Raw genomic sequence first — 19,211 nt, 5'->3', positions numbered from 1 at the left:
CTTCGTGGCGCGCGCACTTGTCTCCGCCGCTGGCGCACACGCGCCACATACGTTAAAGAAACACTCCCCCGCCCTTCCGAACCGCCGGGATTCCGGACCGGTCCGGAGGCCTTTTCAATAGCTCCAAACCGAACCTTGCACACTACTATTTAGAATATAAAACATTAATCTGGATGTTGGCCACCAAGCTTATATATTGAAATGTGTACTTGTATCTAAGCAGCCTGGAGCAAAGAGCTGGATCTGGCTTAAACTGTTTCTCATTTTCTGTCCAGGAGCTGTCAAGTTGTGGTTGGAATAAAAAAGAGAAATATAGTTCTGCCCCAAATGCAGTTGCCTTTACAAGAAGATTCAACCATGTAAGTTTACAGTCTACGTACAGTACCCTCTGTGAATAAAAATGTTTGCATAGATTTAGAATGGGAATGAAAAAAGTGTTTACTATTTGGTGAATGGCTCTGGCCAGCTGAAGAGAATGGTGGTGGGTGGTGGCGGGTGGGCGGGCAAATAAGAAGACCAAAGACCATAGGAGATCAAAGCAGCAACAAAACCACATGAAACAGCAGGACATATCTAAACAACATCTTTGACACATTGATGAAACAAAGAGAACCGAGCCAAATATCCATATTTCTGGCACCTTTTGCTCCTGTATGGCAACAGATAACAAAAGATGCTTGGGTGCTGAAAATTGTAACATCTGGGTGCACAATATAATTTATATAATTTATTATTATTTATTTACACAGTCAGACAGGTGTTATTGACTGGTTTGTTTTATCCAGACATCGAGTCCTTCCTAAGGACCTGGGATGGCTGAATTTTATTATCAATTTTGTTGCTGCTGTTATAGATATTGTCGCAGAATATAGGCAGTTCCCAGTAAAGTTACTTTTTGTAATTGGCTGATGGTGATTTCTGTGGCCCCTATGGTGTTGAGGTGCTCTTCAAGCTGTTTTGGAATTGCACCTAGGGCACCAATTACCACTGGCATTATTTTGGTCATCTTCTGCCACAGCCTTTCAATTTCAATTTGTAGATCTTTGTATTTTGTGATTTTTTCTATTTCTTTTTCTTCTATTCTGCTATCCCCTTGTACTGCTATGTCGATTATTTTGACTTGTTTTTCTTTCTTCTCGACTACAGTTATATCTGGTGTATTGTGTGGCAGATGTTTGTCTGTTTGTAGTCGGAAGTCCCATAATATTTTTACATCTTCATTTTCTACCACCTTTTTCAATTTTATGGTCCCACCAATTCTTGGCTACAGGTAGCTTGTATTTTTTGCAGATGTTCCAGTGTATCATCTCTGCTACCTTGTCATGCCTTTGTTTGTAGTCAGTCTATGCAATCTTTTTACAACAACTGATTAGGTGGCCCACTGTTTCATCTGCTTCGTTACAAAGGCAGCACTTGCTGTTTGTTGTTGATTTTTCTATTTTTGCTCTTATTGCATTTGCTCTTAGTGCCTGTTCTTGTGCAGCCAGTATTAAACCCTCTGTTTCTTTCTTCAAGTTGCCATTCTTAAGCCATTGCCAGCTCTTGGTGATGTCTGATTTTCCAATTATGTTGTGTAAATATTGACCATGCAGGGGCTTATTTTTCCATTTTTCTGCTCGGTTCTTGACTTGTTCTTTCTTGTAGGCCTGCTTTGTTTCATTGGTGTTGAATAGTTTCTCGTTGTTGACCATTTGAAGTACATCTTCTTCACTGTCCTTGATATAGTCTTCAAGGCCTCTTTTCTCCTCCTCTACTGTTTGATAGACTTGCAGCATTCCTCTTCCACCTGAGCTGCGAGGGAGGTGTAGCCTATCTACATCACTGTGGAGGTGTAGAGCATGATTGATGGTCATGGTCTTACGATCTAGTGTCTCTAGCTCTGCCTGGGTCCAGTCTATTATTCCTGCAGTGTATCTGCCCAGGTGTTTATGGCTTGTATGGTGTTTGCGCCATTGAGTTTGGACTCTAGGATTTTTCTAACTCTTCTGATTTATTCACTTCCAGTTTTTCTTTTAACTTCAGTGTGTGCGGCGTTGTTGTTTCTTGTTTACACAGTCAGACAGGTGTTATTGACTGGTTTGTTTTATCCAGACATCGAGTCCTTCCCAAGGACCTGGGGCGGCGGTGGCAGCTGCTGCTGTTGTTGTTGATTGCGGTTGTTGTTGTTGTTTTACATTTTATATCCTGCTCTTCCTCCAAGGAGCCCAGAGTGGTGTACTACATACTTAAGTTTCTCCTCACAACAACAATTTAGAACAAAGCCCGCCTTTACAGGCATATAAAATACACCCACCCCACTCCAGCTTTAATAGAGAAAGTAAAATAATTACTGGAGAAGGATACAATAGAACTGGTAGGCCACAAGAACCTTAGAAACGGATTTTACTCCAGGTACCAAATACCAAAATGGTATGGGGGCATACGCCCCATATTAGATCTCAGCTGATTGAACAGCTTCATTACAGAATAACCACAATTCAACATAATCACATTGCAAGGCATTCCCTTACTAATGCAGAAGGAGTGGTTAGCAACACTGGATTTGAAAGATGCGTATTTCCACATGGGAATAGGAAAAGCCATGGAAAGCACCTGAGGTTCACAATAGTGAACTCAGCTTACCAATACAAGGTTCTTCCTTTTGGCCTCAATACAGTTCCAAGAGTATTTACAAAATGCATATGTGTGGTGATTGTGTACCTCAAGACAAGAGGCCACACAAATATATATCTGTATTTGGATGACTGGTTGGTAGAGTCAACCAGCAAAAAATGCCTCTCCAACCAGATATAGTATATCCTGGGTCTTCTGGAAGACCTAGATATTCTGGTGAACTGGAAAAAGTCTCATCTCACCCCAGTATGAAGAATACAGTATATAGGAACGATCCTAAATACCCAACAAAGGGACTCAACACCCTTTTGAACCTTTACTGTCAATTCAATTAAGTTCTTATCCTTTAAAGATGGCCTTTCTTGTGGCACTCACAATGGCACATAGTCAGTGAACTGACATGGCTAAGGTCAGACTTCACAGAAAAAGTGTTTGGTTATGGGCAGAGAAGGCGGAAAGTCGTATTGGACTTACATATAAATCAAGACATCATTCTTCCAGCCTTTTTACAGTATCCGTCCATGGACATGGAAAAATCTCTTCAATCCCTAGATGTCAAAAGGACTCGCTTGTACTACCTGAATACAACAAAGAAAGGACACTAAACTATTTATATCATATAAGGGAAGGAATATGGGCAAGTCTGTATCCAGGAAAAGACTTGTCTTGGTTGAATTAATTGCAATAACATACAAGAAACGGGTTAAAGTCCCCTCTGCATATAAAAGCACATTCCACTAGGGCAATTTCAACATCGGCAGCAAATCTTTCAAGTATTCCAGTATCAGGCATTTGCAAGACAGCCACATGGACATCAAACCAACCATTTGTTTAAACATTACACACCGGATATATGCTCTGTAGAGGTGGCATGTTTTAAGAGGGCATAGGAGCCTTCCATATACTGAGTCAGACCATTGATCCATCTAGCTCATTATTGTCTACACAGACTGGCAGCAGCTTCTCCAAAGTTGCAGGCAGGAATCTCTCTCAGCCATATCTTGGAGATGCCAGGGAGATGCAAGCCTGCAGATGCTCTTCCCAGAGCAGCTGCATCCCCTAAGGGGAATATCTTACAGTGCTCACACATGTAGTCTCCCATTTATATGCAACCAGGGTGGACCCTGCTTAACAAAGGGGACAAGTCATGCTTGCTACAAGACCAGGTCTCCTCCCCTGCAATGCTAAAGAGAATGTTTCAGTAACTTCACTGGACCCACCCACCTCCAGGGATAAGCTAGCTAATCACCCAATACTGTGAATGTACGACAGATCACAACAAACAGGTTGTTTTCATCTAACAAATAATCTGAGTGATCCATGTACATTCAAACAACCCTCCCATCCTTTCCCACTGCAGTTCAGCTCACTCATCAACTTGGGACATCCAAGCATAGGGCACTCCAACTGCTAGAGATAACAGTTGTGCACAATGCAATGGGCAGGCCGGAGCACCTTGAGGAGCTAGAGAATTCTATCCACGAGGCTACTGCACAGGCAGAATACCCAATATTGTGAATGTATGCAGATCACTCAAAGATCATCCATTACAGGTAATCATCCTGTTTTTTCTCATCTCAAACTGGGGCTTGTATATCCAATTTTTCCCCCAGTTCTAACAACTGTAGAGCTTGTCTACTTGACTTATTCAGTGTGTATGCCAATAAACATTCATACAATAAATTCAAATGCTAATTTCTTAAGGTAAAAGAATGACTACAGTGAATTTTGTTCCCGGGCGCACACTAACTTGTTTTTAGGGAATGTGCATGTTCAGAGCGGTCTGCATCTGATCAAGCTGACAAAACTTGAGGTTAAACATATAGCATCTCATTATATAGCCAGCAACAGACTTGGATTCCTTTGGGTGTACCAAGATTTCTTGAAGCAATGCAAGTTCTCCATTTTTATTTTTTAGATTGCGAGCCCCTTGGTACAGGACTCTTAACATTTAGAAAAAATGCTGTGAGCCACTCTGAACCAATGGGACAGAGCAGAATATAAATTAAATAAATAAATTGTCTAAGGGACCACTTTGATTTCTTAATGTTTCTCAAGATGAAGTCGTCATCTGTTTGACCTTGTCTTCTCAAACTTAAGCTCGGCAAGTAAAACTAATCATCTCATTAATTCATCCTCTCTCTCTCCAGTTCCATGTGTACTTAGTATGAAGGAATAACTGTTGATTCTAGGGATGTGCCTGAACCAACTTGGGTGGGCAGGGATTGGTTCCTCTAAAAACCAGGTAAGCAGTTCTTTACCTGCCCCACTGCTTTTTCAAGCGTGGCACTGGCCTGGTTTCTAAAGGAAACAATCTCCTCCCCACCTAACCAGTTCAGATGTGGGCACCTGAGCTGGTTTGGTGCTTCCTGATGGAGGCACTGAATCAGTTTGGGTACATTCCTAGTTGATTTCTTAAGATAAATGTCTATCAACTCCTGCATGTTTGTTAGAGTTTCTGTAGGAGGAGGGAGAATGCTTTTTAAAATGAAGTTTAAAGCACACATTTGGTGACACTCCTGACTGGGTGTCACTTTCTGATCCCACTCACTCATTCATAACTCAAATGTGGTGCGCTCACAGCTGCTATTTGTCTTAGCTTTTCAATCAGCTCTTCGTGTCCTGCAGCCTCCCCCGTCCCCCAATAATGCTATCAACTACTTTATGCCATGATCGAGAAGGAGCTTTATTGAATTACTGATTGGCTGATTTTGTTCTTGAGACCATTTGCCTTTATCAACCTGTTTCTCTTGCTTCAGTATGTGTCAGATTGCAAGTGGGCTGATAGGGTGGGCTGTCTTGCTGAAAGATTTTACTACATTTTAACAGATTTCTTACTCAGACCCTTAAGGAGAAGTTAGGGTTTCTTGATAGACTTAAAACTGCTCAAAAGAGGTCTTGGTTGTTCCTTGGATATGTTTGGTTTGTTCTGATTCAAATGGGATATTCAAGTTCTGATTCAAATGGGACTATTTCAATTTCATACAGTTTTTGATACTGTTTATCAAAATGCAGTCAAAATTTGTAACTAACCTGTTAAGCTTTAGGTGTGGAAGGGGAGTTGGTACTGGCTTGTGCCTGCCTTGAGGTGTTTCTGTCTAACAGTCCTTAATGACTTAATTGTATGACATTAACACCTGTAGAGACCGCACTGGCCCAGTCCTCTTCTAGAATCCTTGAATAAAACTGTGCATTATTTAAAAGCAGTTCTTTGACTGGTCTCCCTTTTGCCTGAAACCTTGTAAAAGTTGGGCAACATCCAAATTAAGCTAGTCATGATTAAGACCCATTGAAATTAATGGGACTTCAGTTAGCCATTGCTAACTTGTCTTATTGATTTCATTGGTGCTCAGTCATGACTAACTAATCTGGATGTTTTTTTCATTTAAAACTTTTTATGTAGGTCCCACATCTTTCTCAATTCTTAAAGAAACGGCATCAGAAAATGTGGGGGATTGAATTACATTGACAAAATCTTAATAGTGCAACCCAGGTATCTAAAATTTTGCACAAATGGTAACTAGTCATTGTAAAAGGCTATGGATTCAATTTGGATAAATATAGAGGACAACTAATTTGTAAAATGTTCTACTTCTAATTTTCAGCGGTTTTTTTTTTTAATACAGTTACTCTTTCAAGACTATTTCTGAATATATGATACAATGTGTATCATCCATCCCCCCCCCCTTCAAAAATCCCCAACTACTAGCATTCATGTTTGGCAAGGGTAGGGGTGGTAAATAAACATATGGCTTTCAGTAAAAGCATTCTGGATTTTGGAAGCAATGGTGGGATTGTGCTGTATACTGTGCTCTGTTGAGGATTCTAGCATTTCCACAGCTAATTATGTAACTACTTTCACATCTGTAGATACTGTGCTAGAGTGAACAAGTAACTAAAAACCCAGTTCTGGGAGATGGGGGTGAGGGAGTTCATGAGATGCAAGCTACAGTTGGCACACATATTAGACCTTTCAACTTAAGATCTGCAGAAAATATTTTGTTGTCCAAAATGATAGAGCAGTTTTTTATTATGGGAACTGCTGTTACAGTGTTGTACATGCTATGCCTAAAAAAACCAATAGAAATGTTAAAATTTGTGTTACAAACATGTGCCTTATCCATCGCTGACTACAGTGAGATATGGAATTGAAAAGATGTTTATAGACTTCTCCTTTTTTTAAAAAAAGAGGGAGATTCAAAATTGAGACACTAATTCTTAATGAGTATAGACATCAATAAAAATAGCTTTGACCATTCTTTCAATATTTAAATTCACAAGTAACACATCTTGTAGAATATCCTCAAAGTTCCTTAACAAATATGGGTACACTGCTTCTGCTGCAGATATTCACACCGTCAGGCATTGTCTACTTCATGAAATACAATTTTGAATCTTAATTTGAATAAGTTCATGCCAGTATGCAAGAACTTTGATATTCAAAAAACCTAAATAAACTGGTCCCTAAATGCATTGGTTGCCAGTTTTTCAGTGTGATTCAAGGTGCTGGTTAACTTTAAAGCCCTAAATGACCTTAGCCTGAGATAGCTTAGCACTGATTTCTTCCACATGTATTTGCCCACCATATAAGGTCATTCAGGGAGTCTGTCTTGTGTTTTCCACTAATGACAGAGTTTAGTTGATGGGTCTGTGTGAATGGGCTTTCTCTGTTGTTGCCCCTAGGTTATGAAATTCCCTCCCATTTGAAATATTCTTCGTCCCTTTCCTGGTTCTTGTTTAGACATGTGCTGAGGTGCTCAAGATCTGGCTCTTTCATCAGACCTTTTGGGAATTAGGGGAGTGTCATCTTTTTAACTGGCTTGTTGGTTACTCCTTGTCACTGTTTTCAGCTTTTCAGTTTCTGGAAAGTCTAAAAATAAATGGTCTCAAATATTGTGTCCATGCTGGTCCCCTGCTATATCAGTCTCTCCCTTGGACCTCAGTTTGAAGGGGAAGGGCAGGTCTGCACTCTGAATCCTCCTCTCCAGAACATTCTGATTACCAGCTTTGATCCTCTCTGGGAGCCCTAAGGTTCATCTCTTTCCACATCCCTTCCCACTCACCATAGATGCTCTAATTGGTTTCCTTAAGTAACCTTGTGCAACCCACACAAACCCATGGCAGACTTCCAGCTCTCTCCAAGAACTACTCCTGCAAGAGCCCTGCTTGTCATCTTCATGCTTCCCTTCCTTGTCTGCATTCCCCACCCCATTTCAACCCAACAAGAGTGGCCCAAGGATTCTGGTCACTAGGGGCACCCAGGGCATTGGGCATCCTTCCCTCACAAAGAGCATTAGAAGCTTTGATTCAGCTTAGTGTGTCTGAATTCTACAATCCAGTGTTCCAACTTTGGGGCTTAGTGATTTCAGCTCAAAAAGAGGAATGTAGGTACAGATGTTCAACTGTATGAATATGCATGTTCACGTGCGTTGGCCATTTGCGTGGTGATGCTGGTCCGGACTGCAAGGAGGCACTCTACAGCCCCACATGCCTGCTTCCCCCCCCCCCCGCCTTCCCTGCCATTTGAAGCAACCCCCCGTCCTCTGAACCAGTTCAAACACCGTTGTTGGAACTGTTTCAGCACTCCTAGAATGGAGCACCAAATGGTTCCATGCACATCCCTAATGTACATGATTCAATAGGGGGATCCTCTTTTCTCAGCTGGCTTTCCTACCACTCTAGCTTGTACACCACAGGACCACCCAATCCAGTGTGAGACCACTTCCCTCTGTGGCATCAAATGTCTGCTTATGCCCGGGTGCTTCCTTTACCAAGCCAGAGTTGTTCAACATGGATGGGGGTGGTGGTTCCCCATCCTCCAGTGTCTGTCTAGTGGATAGACTAACAGTCTGCTTTGAGTCTGCTAAGAGAGCTCAGTCTGAGGTAGACTGGGGTAAACACTTTCTTAGGATGATGGTTAAAAAGCCAGCATTGTAAGAAAGGTAGCACTAAGCTGAGATGTAAGTCCTTGAGCAAACAGTAGATCATGGACACAAACTGAAGGAAGCGGAACGAGAGCAAAACCACACATAAGACACACCCACCAACAATCAGAGGGTGCAGGCAAGGGAACTGAATTTCACAGACTGATTTGAACTAATCTTCCAGTTCTTTAGAAATTGGCTTCTAGTAAACACTGTTAAGTAAGAAATATTATCTAGTTTTCTTTCTTAAAGTGATGCAAACTGCTGCTTCTGCTTTTGGAAAAAAGTGAATATTAAAACTATTTTTTATTTCACTGAAAAATATTTAGGAAGATCCAATAAAAGAATAAATTGGGGGGAACTCCTATTTCTTGCTTCTTTTAGCCATCCCATTTCTTGGTCGACTTCCCTATCATTTCTGTCACCCTCCAGCCACCCACAGAATGCAGCCTTCTTGACTGTAAGTGTAATGGACCCCCCCACCCCAGAGACCCATTGGCTATTCTCCATCTTCTTCACCTTTCCCCCAAGTTCTTCTTTCTCAGTCCATTGCCTACTCTGCATATTTCCTTTCCCCATCTTTCCTGTGAGCTCACAGTCCCTTAGCTTCTTCCTGGAAACTCTTTCAAATCCTCAGACTCTTCTCAAAGCAGCTTGTGTTTTAACCTGTGTGATTTGCTAATCCTAGTCAGACTGATCACTTTACCGTCCCTTCCAAAAGTTGGACAGCAAACATTGTTAGTTTTGTTCTGTGAGCAGTTAAAATATTAGAATGTTCGTTGCTTTTACAACCGCACATAACCACTTGGTGTTAGAAGCTTTCTCATGATAAACATGATACTGCTATGGGTTTGCTCTGATTACTATAAATAAGCCTAATGCTTTGAATTTTGCATTGAAACTACACCGGATTAGTCTTGAGAATTTTTTAGTTATTTCATGCTGAATTGCGAACATGGTTTAAAAAACTATTGATGTTCATAGTAAAGTAACATGAATGTTTTTGTTAAACAGGCTGTTAATGAGTATTCTTCAGAATTTTAAAAAACATGACTGCTAATTTCAAGAGCTCCACACTTTTATACTAATTTATCCCCTAATTTTCTTTTCTCCTTCCTGTTTGTGGTGTTACATGTTTTGATTATTTTTTCTAGGTAAGTTTTTGGGTTGTTAGAGAGATTCTTCATGCACAGACGTTAAAAATAAGAGCTGAAGTCCTGAGCCACTATATTAAAACTGCTAAGGTAAGAAAAACTTGTTTGCATCCATCAAGGTGAAATGGTCGGGTCCAAGTTCAGAAAAATGCTTTTAAACATTGGCTTTACCCCTGAGAAAATGTTGGCCTTATCATTTATTTATTTATTTATTTATCACATTTATATATTGCCCAAACCTTGTCTATCAGATATACAGTCTGTAAATGGAATAATTGAGCAATATTAAGAGAACAGTCCTTGATTTTTGGAGGTGGAAGAACAGTGATAAAGTCAAAAAAGGTATAATATTGTCAATGAGTTTACTTTGAGAGGGTGGGGGGTGGGGTTTGATGATTAGGGATGCCAGCCAGGTTTGGAAACTAATTTTGGAGGCCTGTTAAAGCCTGCCTTCAAGGAGGGGTGAACTTTACAGGTCCAACAATTCTTCTGAGTTGAATTAAAATCTGAAAGAACTATTGCTGGATCCCCTCACTCTTTAGTTAGTGTAATGGAGTTCCAGAATTCCATTACACTAAAGAGGGAGCTAATTCAGATGCAGCTGGAGCAAAAACCTGCGGTGTAGGGGGATAGCCCAGCCCTCAGTAGAAAACCCATGAGGATTCTACAACCCTCAGTTTATGCCCCTGTAACATCGAAGTTCATTCCCAATGTCATGGAGCTACTGAGATCTATTATATCAAATTGTGGCAGTATGGAGGATTTTTGAAGGGCTGTCCCTAGGAAACTGGGGGAGAGGGGCCAATGACCAACCCCTTGATGACAGTCCAATCATGAAAGTCCCCTATGGGGATTGACTTTACTTTGCCATTCCCCATATTCCAGGGGAAGCCCTTCAAAGATTCCTTGGCACTACAGCAAAGAAACATCTCCATTGCTTAGCTCTTAGGCTTCTTTGAAGAAAAATGTGGGGGAGGAAAGACAACTTCCTTTCAGCGACCCCTCAAGGTTAAGATGATTCCTGTGTGGATTTGGCTTTTGTTCTCTCCTGTTTTCCAGGGTTCGCCTTTTTAGAAGAAGCCTTCTTGCTAAGCAGCTGAGACTCCTTTTCATTGCTTTGAGGTTTTTTTTTTTTTAATGGCTGCCTCATTTGAAAAAAGGGGGATGAGAGGAGAAGGAAAGCTAAGTAATGAAGGTTTCCCTTGTTTGCCAACAGGCTGCTTTTTTGATGGACTTGGATGAATAGCCCATCAACACTGTTCATTTCCAAAATGATTCTGGGAAACTTCACTCATCTCTAATAAGCACAATTCAGATAAACCTGTAATAACTGCAATCGAACATAAACAATGCTTTTCTTTTATTGATTCCAGTGAGATTTGGGCTGGGGTCTTAAGCATACGTGGAATTAAATCCCATCAAAATTATTTCTTCTGAATAAATATAATTAGGATTTGATAAATATCAGGTTTCTTGGGACTTTGTCCTTATGTGTAGTGGAATACAGTAAAACCTTGATATCAGTGGACTCTACATCCACGGATTCGCATATCCACGGTAGGGTAATTAACACCCCACATGGGGGGGGATAAGAAAATAAGGGGTTAATTCTGTGTATGTGGGTCAGGGATGGCTGCCATTTTGTGTTTGGGAGCCTCAAAAGGGCTCCATTTTAAAATTTGTTTTTTTAAAACGTGTGATTTTTGGCCATTTGGCCATTCAGCGGCACAGGTCAACTCAAGGGGACCAGCAAAGCACGGTTAAAAAGATGGATTGTTTTCTCGACAACTTGGAACCTAACCCCTCCCCCACATCCTATAGTCCCTAATGATTCTATATTCGCAGTTTGCAGCGGGAAACTGAACCCCCTCAAATATCAAGGTCCTCCTGTATTGGGAAACTTATGTTACTTTCTACTTGAAAAGTTTTAGATTTTTTTGTGTTCATATGGTCATATGTTTCTATTGTCAAAAGTCTCCCAAACAGAGCTGTACTTTTGACCCCAGTGATATGATAGCCATGGGAAATTAATATCTGAACTGCTGAAAGAGGTGGTGCAGACCGAATAATTCCTAACATTGTAACTGTGGTTAAGAGATCAGTAGCGCTTCTTTTCCTCCCCTTTCCCTCGTCTTTCTTGCTCACACTTTCCCCTACCTTCCTTTTCAGTTGGTATAGACATAATGCTGACTGTGGTTGGCATTAGAAGTTTGGGGGTGAAGAGTGCATGAGTCTGAACAGTGGTCCTGAGTTCTCTTAATGGTGGGTAACATATTGGAAGGTGTTAAGTCTGCCTCAGACCAAGATCACATACAGTGTGATAGGTTGTATAGAACAATGTAGCCATGAAGCTTTGCCCTTTACTTTAAAGTTCATGTAATAATAATTTGGAAAGCTTTAATTTTTCTGAATTAGCAGTTGCTGTCTGATATCAGATTTGTTCAGGATGCCTCTAGGTTGGTCTTTTAAATTGTGGTAAATGCAACATATTATTTTAACATTGAATTGTTTTGTTCTCTTCGTCAGAAACTCTATGAACTGAATAATCTACATGCCCTTATGGCTGTGGTGTCTGGATTACAAAGTGCCCCTATCTTCAGGTTGACTAAAACATGGGCGGTGAGTAACATGTACAGAATAATGAATTATTGCTTCCCCTTTCTCAGCTTCAAATTAATTCTGAAAGGTCTTTTTATAAACTTTTCTGTTTGTTCCAGTGATTGAGTAATTGTTAATCTCTAATCATTCTTTTTTTTCCATTTTAATGCAATTTATTTTTGGTGTTCGAAAGGCACATATCTCTTGTTTTTCCCATCTGGAGGATGTAAACAGCTGCTCCATATGGTCATGCTATATGTAGAGCATAAGAAAATAATTATAGGTTTTGTATGTTCAAAGTACATGTGACTCCATCACAATTTCATAAACCATTATCCTCAAAAGTTCTTTAGAATAAAATATCTGGACTTGCACTTGTTCAAATAAATTTTAGGGGATTACTGAATAATCTGGATTGTGATCCGTTGTAATAATAAGCAATGGGGCCTGCGCAGGGACCTCACGGGCTGACTTAGTAGCTCCTCATTACACCCCTCCCACCTGCCCGTGCTGTGCAAAGTTCGTTAAGAGTGGCAGTTGGGGCGTCTTCCTTTCAGTTTCTCTTTGACCGCCTTAGCATTAATACCTCGTTGTAATAGCTCCTCGGTATACCTTAAACTGACCAGGATTGGAAAACGGACTTCTTTGGATTACGATTTGGCTTGTTTTGTAAGAACTTATTGTGTTTGGACTTGGAACAGATAAGGAAACGAAAACTTCACAAACAAACCTTTGCTTCAGGAATGGAAGTGGAAAAAACTTTTAAGCGCTGTGCTAAATGCCGCGCTAAACGTCCATCCACTGATCTCCATGACACTTGTTTAATGTGCCTTGGGGAAGAGCACAATACTGCTGCTTGCAAGATTTGCTGCTTTTTCTCCAAGCAAACCCAGCAGAATAGAGCTCTACGCCTTAGAGCGGCGTTGTATGATGAGGCGCTCTGCCCGCCAACGCTGTACCCGACCTCTCCTTCTGTGTCAAGCAGCCAAACAACGTCAATTGTCAAGTCGACATCGAGTGCTGGATCGGCATCGGAATCTGGGTCAGGGTCAAAGTCGACCGCCTACGCATCTGCAAAACAGCAGTCTAAAACCGCAGGCTCTACCTCTTTAAAAAACCAAAAGAGGTGTCTGCGAAGGGCCATAGACACGGCGAAAGAAGGCGCCATCACAAATCTGGAAGTGATTCTGATGAATATGCTGGGCCACCGAAAAAGCACTGCACCCCTTCTCCTTCAGTAGTGCAATCATTTGATGGCAACTCGGAGGGTTCTGCAGCACTGTCAACTGCAACGGCGGTGGCTACGCCATCGAGCATTGCCATCAATCCTGCGACAGCATCCCCTTCAAAGTCGAGGGCACTGGCCTCAACATCGAGTATTTCAGCATCGATGCTTGCTGGTCCATTGGCTACGATGTTAACACCTTCGATGTTGGCCTTTTCTTCGATGTCGACAGCAGCTTCAGTGTTGACAACACCTTCAATGTCGACAACAGTTTCAATGTCAACAACCTATCCTTTGCAAGCTTCACTGTCGACGGCCCATCCTTTGCAAGCCACGATAGCGGCTTTACAGCCATCAAAGGTTATTCATCTTCTGTCTCCTGCAAAGACCCCGGAGCAGTCTCCCTTGACCCTGAGAACTCCGAATGTGCGGGTGCACCTGGGAGAACAAGCAGAGGATCACTGCCAGCGCCAGGGAACCACGAATGCCTTGCACGCACTGCTAGATTCCGCTTCCAGCATGCCTTCAGGGTCTACCTTCCATGGTTTCTTGAATACTGGGCTTGACATTGAACAGGAGGCAGATCCTCTAGACCCTCCCAGGATTCCATCCATGTGTCTGCTTCGAATGCAGCCGGCAACACCAAAGCAGCTTACTCCAGCTCATTCCTGTGGTTTTCGCCATGAACCACCTGATGACTATGCAGACTACCTGCAATGGAAGGTGCAGCATCCCCATTCTGCCCCACAGGGGAATTTCAAGCAACCGCAAATCCAGATGATTCCACATCTGGGGCAACGTGACATAGTGCCTCAAGCACCACCTGTGCCACCGGCCCGATTGGAGGCATTGCCGTGCATGTTGTGGCCAGATGTTACAGCTCCTCAGGCCCGAAACCTACTCGCTGTCTCAATGCCTCCAGAGAAGCCTGCAGGAAAGAGGCAAAGGAAATTTAGTCCTCCGCCGCCAGAGGTGCCCTCCTCGCCATATGCCTATTCTACAGAAGAGGAAGCATTGGAAATATCCGACTCTGATGTTGACAGTCATAGGTCTGATCCACCTTCAGACGTACCTCCTCACCTCTCCAGATCTCCGACCAAAGAGCTGAAGGCTTATCATACCCTTGTAAGAGAGATTGCGGAGGCGCTTGGGATGGAGCTCAGTTCACCTGAGACTGAGGAAGCCGACCCAGTGTATAATATGATGGCAAGATACAGAACAGCTCACCCAGTGGCATTGCCCATGATACCAGCCATTAGCAAAGCGGATAAGACAGCTTGGGAGGCCCTGCAGGTCTCTGCCCCACTCCAAAGAGATTGGAGAGTTGTACAGAGTCCGAGAAGGAGAGGACACTTAACTTGTACGCCATCCAGTGCCCAATTCATTGGTCATTGATTGTGCTTCCTCCTCTTGTGGGGTATGCCACCACACCACACCTGGAGAGAAGGAAGGTAGAAAGCTGGATGTGATGGGTTGTAAGATCAATTAGAATTGCTAACTATGCAGCCTGCATGGCCCGCTATAACCACATCCTGTGGGATACCTTGTTACAGGACTCAACTGCCATGTCTCCTGAAGAGTTCCAATATAAGTTCAATGAAACATATGACAAGATAACAGCCATAACACAGCAACAGTTGAGTGCCTTCAAACATCTGGCTGAAACATTGTCCCAGGCGATGGTCACAGCAATCAGCATGCATCGTCACGCTTGGTTGCGCGCCTCGTCTCTCCAACAAGATATGAGGGAGCGGATTGAAGTCCTTGCATTTGATGGGAAAGGTCTTTTTCATAATGACACAGATTCTACAATGGAATCTTTGAAGAAATCCAAATTCACAGCACGAAACTTTATGACAACATCGACCGCATCTGGAAGTGCAACGAAAGCCCACTCTTATTCCCTCTAGAAGCCCTACCACTACCAAGGGAAAAGGGAATTCTGCAAACAATACAGACCGTATCGATGGCCTAAAGGCTACAATCAGAAGCCTAAAGGGAATAGTGCCCACCAGAATAAGGACAATTCCAAACAGTCCTTTTGACAGGATTGTTCACCCACTCCACAAAACAGCATTAGCCAAGGTCAACAACATCGACTTGAACACTCACGACATTGCCATTCCAGCCAGAACACCAAACATTGTTTCAGTTCTTGCCAGGACCCCAAACATCGGTTCTGTAGTTGCCAGAAACAACATCAGACTGGCAAGCCATACCCAAGCATGGCACAATATAACATCAGATCGCTGGGTCTTGTGAATTATACTGACGGGTTATGCGATAGAATTCAGAACGCGTCCACCGTTCTCGGGCATGAAGTTCACCAAGGCCACGTCGGTGCTCCAGGAAGAGGTGCAAGTATTACTGGAAAAACAGGCAATTGTGCCAGTGCAGTGGGATTTTATTCCCAATACTTAAAAATCAGAAGAAGAAAAAGTAAAGGTGGTGGTCATGTGGCTAGACCCGCACTTTTGCACAAAGATAATATCAGAATTCTATTTAAACCAAGATATAATCTTGCCTACCTTTTTCAATGACCCCCAAAAACCCTTAGAAATGTCTCTTCATTCTCTGGACATCCGGAGGGTCCTACTCTATTACTTGCAAAGGACTCAGGGATTTAGAAAGACAAAGAAACTGTTTGTGGGATACAAGGAGAAGTGCAAGGGTCGCCCTATCTCCTGACAACGCTTAGCACACTAGTTGGTGAAATTGATATTCTTGGCGTACCAGAGGCCGGGCATCCTGCCCCCGAAGACAGTACGTGCTCATTCAACTAGAGTGTATGCTGCCTCAGCAGCCCATCTTTCAGGCATAAAAATGACAGATATCTGCATGGCGGCCATGTGGTCTTCTCAACAGCCATTCATTAAACATTATGCAATAGACTTACGGATGGCACGAGAGGCAAACTTCAGAAGAAATGTTCTGAAAAGGGTGTTGCCATGACCTTTGGGTCCACTGCGCCCGCCTCCAAAAGGAAAGCCGGCTAATCACCCATTGCTTATGATTACAACAGATCACGATCCAGATAAACAGGTTGTTTACCTGTAACTCTTGACCTGGAAGTGATCCGTTGTAGTCATAAGACCCTCCCATGCCGACCCCACTGCAGTTGATGACGGTTCCCATTGGCATGGTGACATTCTTAGATCGTCAACACAGGCGGTCTGCAAGAAACTGAAAGGAAGATTCCCCAACTGCCAATCTTAACGAACTTTGCACAGCACGTGCAGGCAGGAGGGGCATCATGAGAAGCTACTAAGTCAGCCTGCAAGGTCCCTGTGCAGGCGCAGAATCCATTGCTTATGACTACAACAGATCACTTCCAGATCAAGAGTTACAGTTAAGCAACCGGTTTTGATAAATCTCCCCACTATCTGATATTTGCAGGTGTACTACCCCTATAAATGGAGATTCAGTTCCTAACTCTCACAACTGCTTTGTTGGGACATGAGAGGTTCATTTTAACATAGCCTCCAAGTTTGACAGCAGTGGATAGCCATTCATGGTTTAGAACTGCCTTCCTACCAAGTTTTGTGCCGCAAAGCTCCAGTTAGAGGATATCCCTGTCTCTCTGTATAAGAGAGCCTGAACTGCATCATGTCATAAATCAATTTGTTTCTTTCGATCTAGGCTAGCTTAGGTCCAAGCTACAAAGAGGAGAACCATAAGGGCTTACAATTGCAATTGGTAGGCATGTTGGAACTATGCCTGATAAATTAGTCTTAACAATTTAATTGAATAACTAGGTCCGTTAACATGAGCCATGTTAAAGAAATGTAGATTAAAAGTGTATTTCTGTTGATAGACTACTAACTGGATTTTTAAAAAGGATGTTACCCATTGCCCAAGTCAGATGTCTTAACCTTTTAATCTTTTATCTTCTTCAAACATGATTAAACACAACTGTGTTGTAGGGAATGAGGTTATGTTTGGAAGTCTTGATGAACTATGATATTGCATCTCTTCAGTTTGAATGCTGGTGTTATAACTCATATTGTTAAGACCTGGAGAGCTATGGATTTGCTCACAGCTTTACTTAACTTTATTTCTGTGTGAAATAAGATGATTGAGGAATAAAGATTAGTTTTATTTGATATCATGTAGGTGTTGCACGTGACATAAATCCCTACGGTGTCCCATGAAATATATCCTGTAAGGAGTTCCTATGATCCTTACAAATGATGTTTAATCTTCTTTTAAGTCAGGGAGGAGACCTGGTCTTGTGGTAGCAAGCATGACTTGTCCCCTTAGCTAAGCAGGGTCTACCCTGGTTGCATATGAATGGGAGACTACAAATGTGAGCACTATACGGTATTCCCCTTAAGGGATGGAGCTGCTCAAGGAAGCACCTAGGTTCCAAGTTCCCTCCCTGGCATCTCCAGGATAGGGCTGAGAGATATTCCTGCTTGCAGCCTTGGAGAAGCTGCTGCCAGCTCCATACTGAGCTAGATGGACCAATGGTTTGACTCAATATATGGCAGCTTCCTATGTTCCTTACAAATGGTTGTTAATCTTCTTTTAAGCCTGACTGACTGATTTGAAAGATGTGCTTTTCCAGAAAACATATATTCTTCATGGGTTTTTCTTCATGTCTCTCTGTTTTGGTTCTCTATTAAATAAAATGTCTAGATAATTGAGACATGTGTATATAGACCATGTTTTTCTAAGTAGTTGAATTACCACTTGCAGTAGACCAGTCAGAGAATAAAGCAGGATTTTTCTACAGACCTGTGTTATCTTGAGTATTGCAGGCGATCATTTTTTTGTCTGCTATATAACTCCTTGTGTATCTTGATTGTAGTGGTGTGCCATTCTGGGGTTGGAACAGTAATCACAACAGAATCAAATTAAACATATTTGTGAATGGAAAACCGCTCAGTTTTTTAAAAAAAATCTCTGAAGCGAGGATTGGTTAAAAGGAAGTTTAGACCTTACATGAAGATAGGATCTAAATGGGCTAACTTTCCAGGGGAAGGATCTTAGGGGTCAGGGTAAATAACTCACTGGAAACATCAACTGAATATGCAGGGGATGTGAAAACAAGACAAACTTGATGTTACTAATTATTAAGAATGGAGCTTAAAAATAGATGTGCCAGTATCATAATGCCTGTAGTGATGATATATTGATGATATAGCCATATTTATAATACTGTGTATGGTTTGGTTGCCATTGTACTAGAAAAGTACAGAAAAGAGTAGCCAAAATTATCATGGGATTGATTGGTTGGTTTCAAAAAATGGTTTCAAATAGTATTCTATGGACTCGGTATCAAATTTTGCATGCAATAAATTGTAACTTTTCATTGTTTTCTTTCGTATCATATAATTGTTAAAATGTTGGAGGAGCATAATCAAGATTGTTTAATTCCTGACAGAAGTATCAATGTTTCATGATACTGATCTTTTGGTTCTTTTCCCCGAAAGTTGTTGAGCCGAAAGGACAAAACTACTTTTGACAAGTTGGAATATGTAATGAGTAAAGAAGATAATTATAAAAGACTTAGAGATTATATTAACAGCTTGAAGATGACTCCTTGTATTCCTTATTTAGGTAAGATAACTTCTTAAATTTACTCATATATACACACTGTAACTATGGGCAGAAGACACATTTTACACAAATGTTTGAAAATTTTATTTTAAAAAACATGGTAATCTATTTGTGCATGCTTTTGTTTCAGTTTAA

At 41.7% G+C, this 19,211-nt stretch overlaps 1 protein-coding gene across 4 annotated transcripts in view; it reads left to right on the top strand.

Moving 5' to 3' along the window:
* The window catches only part of RALGPS2 (Ral GEF with PH domain and SH3 binding motif 2), a 186,089-nt gene that overhangs the window by 59,709 nt on the left and 107,169 nt on the right, over positions 1–19,211 (top strand). For all 4 annotated transcript variants that reach the window (XM_053243459.1, XM_053243456.1, XM_053243457.1 and 1 more), the window contains 4 exons: positions 276–359; positions 9,692–9,781; positions 12,218–12,310; positions 18,950–19,076. In XM_053243459.1, coding sequence (XP_053099434.1) covers positions 276–359; positions 9,692–9,781; positions 12,218–12,310; positions 18,950–19,076 — 394 coding nt within the window. The remainder of the gene's footprint in view (positions 1–275; positions 360–9,691; positions 9,782–12,217; positions 12,311–18,949; positions 19,077–19,211) is intronic.

The sequence above is a fragment of the Hemicordylus capensis genome, chromosome 4 (genome assembly GCF_027244095.1).
Source record: "Hemicordylus capensis ecotype Gifberg chromosome 4, rHemCap1.1.pri, whole genome shotgun sequence".
Classification (NCBI taxonomy): domain Eukaryota; kingdom Metazoa; phylum Chordata; class Lepidosauria; order Squamata; family Cordylidae; genus Hemicordylus; species Hemicordylus capensis.
The sequence above is the reverse complement of the archived record's forward strand: the minus strand, read 5'-3'. Positions and strand labels throughout refer to the sequence as shown.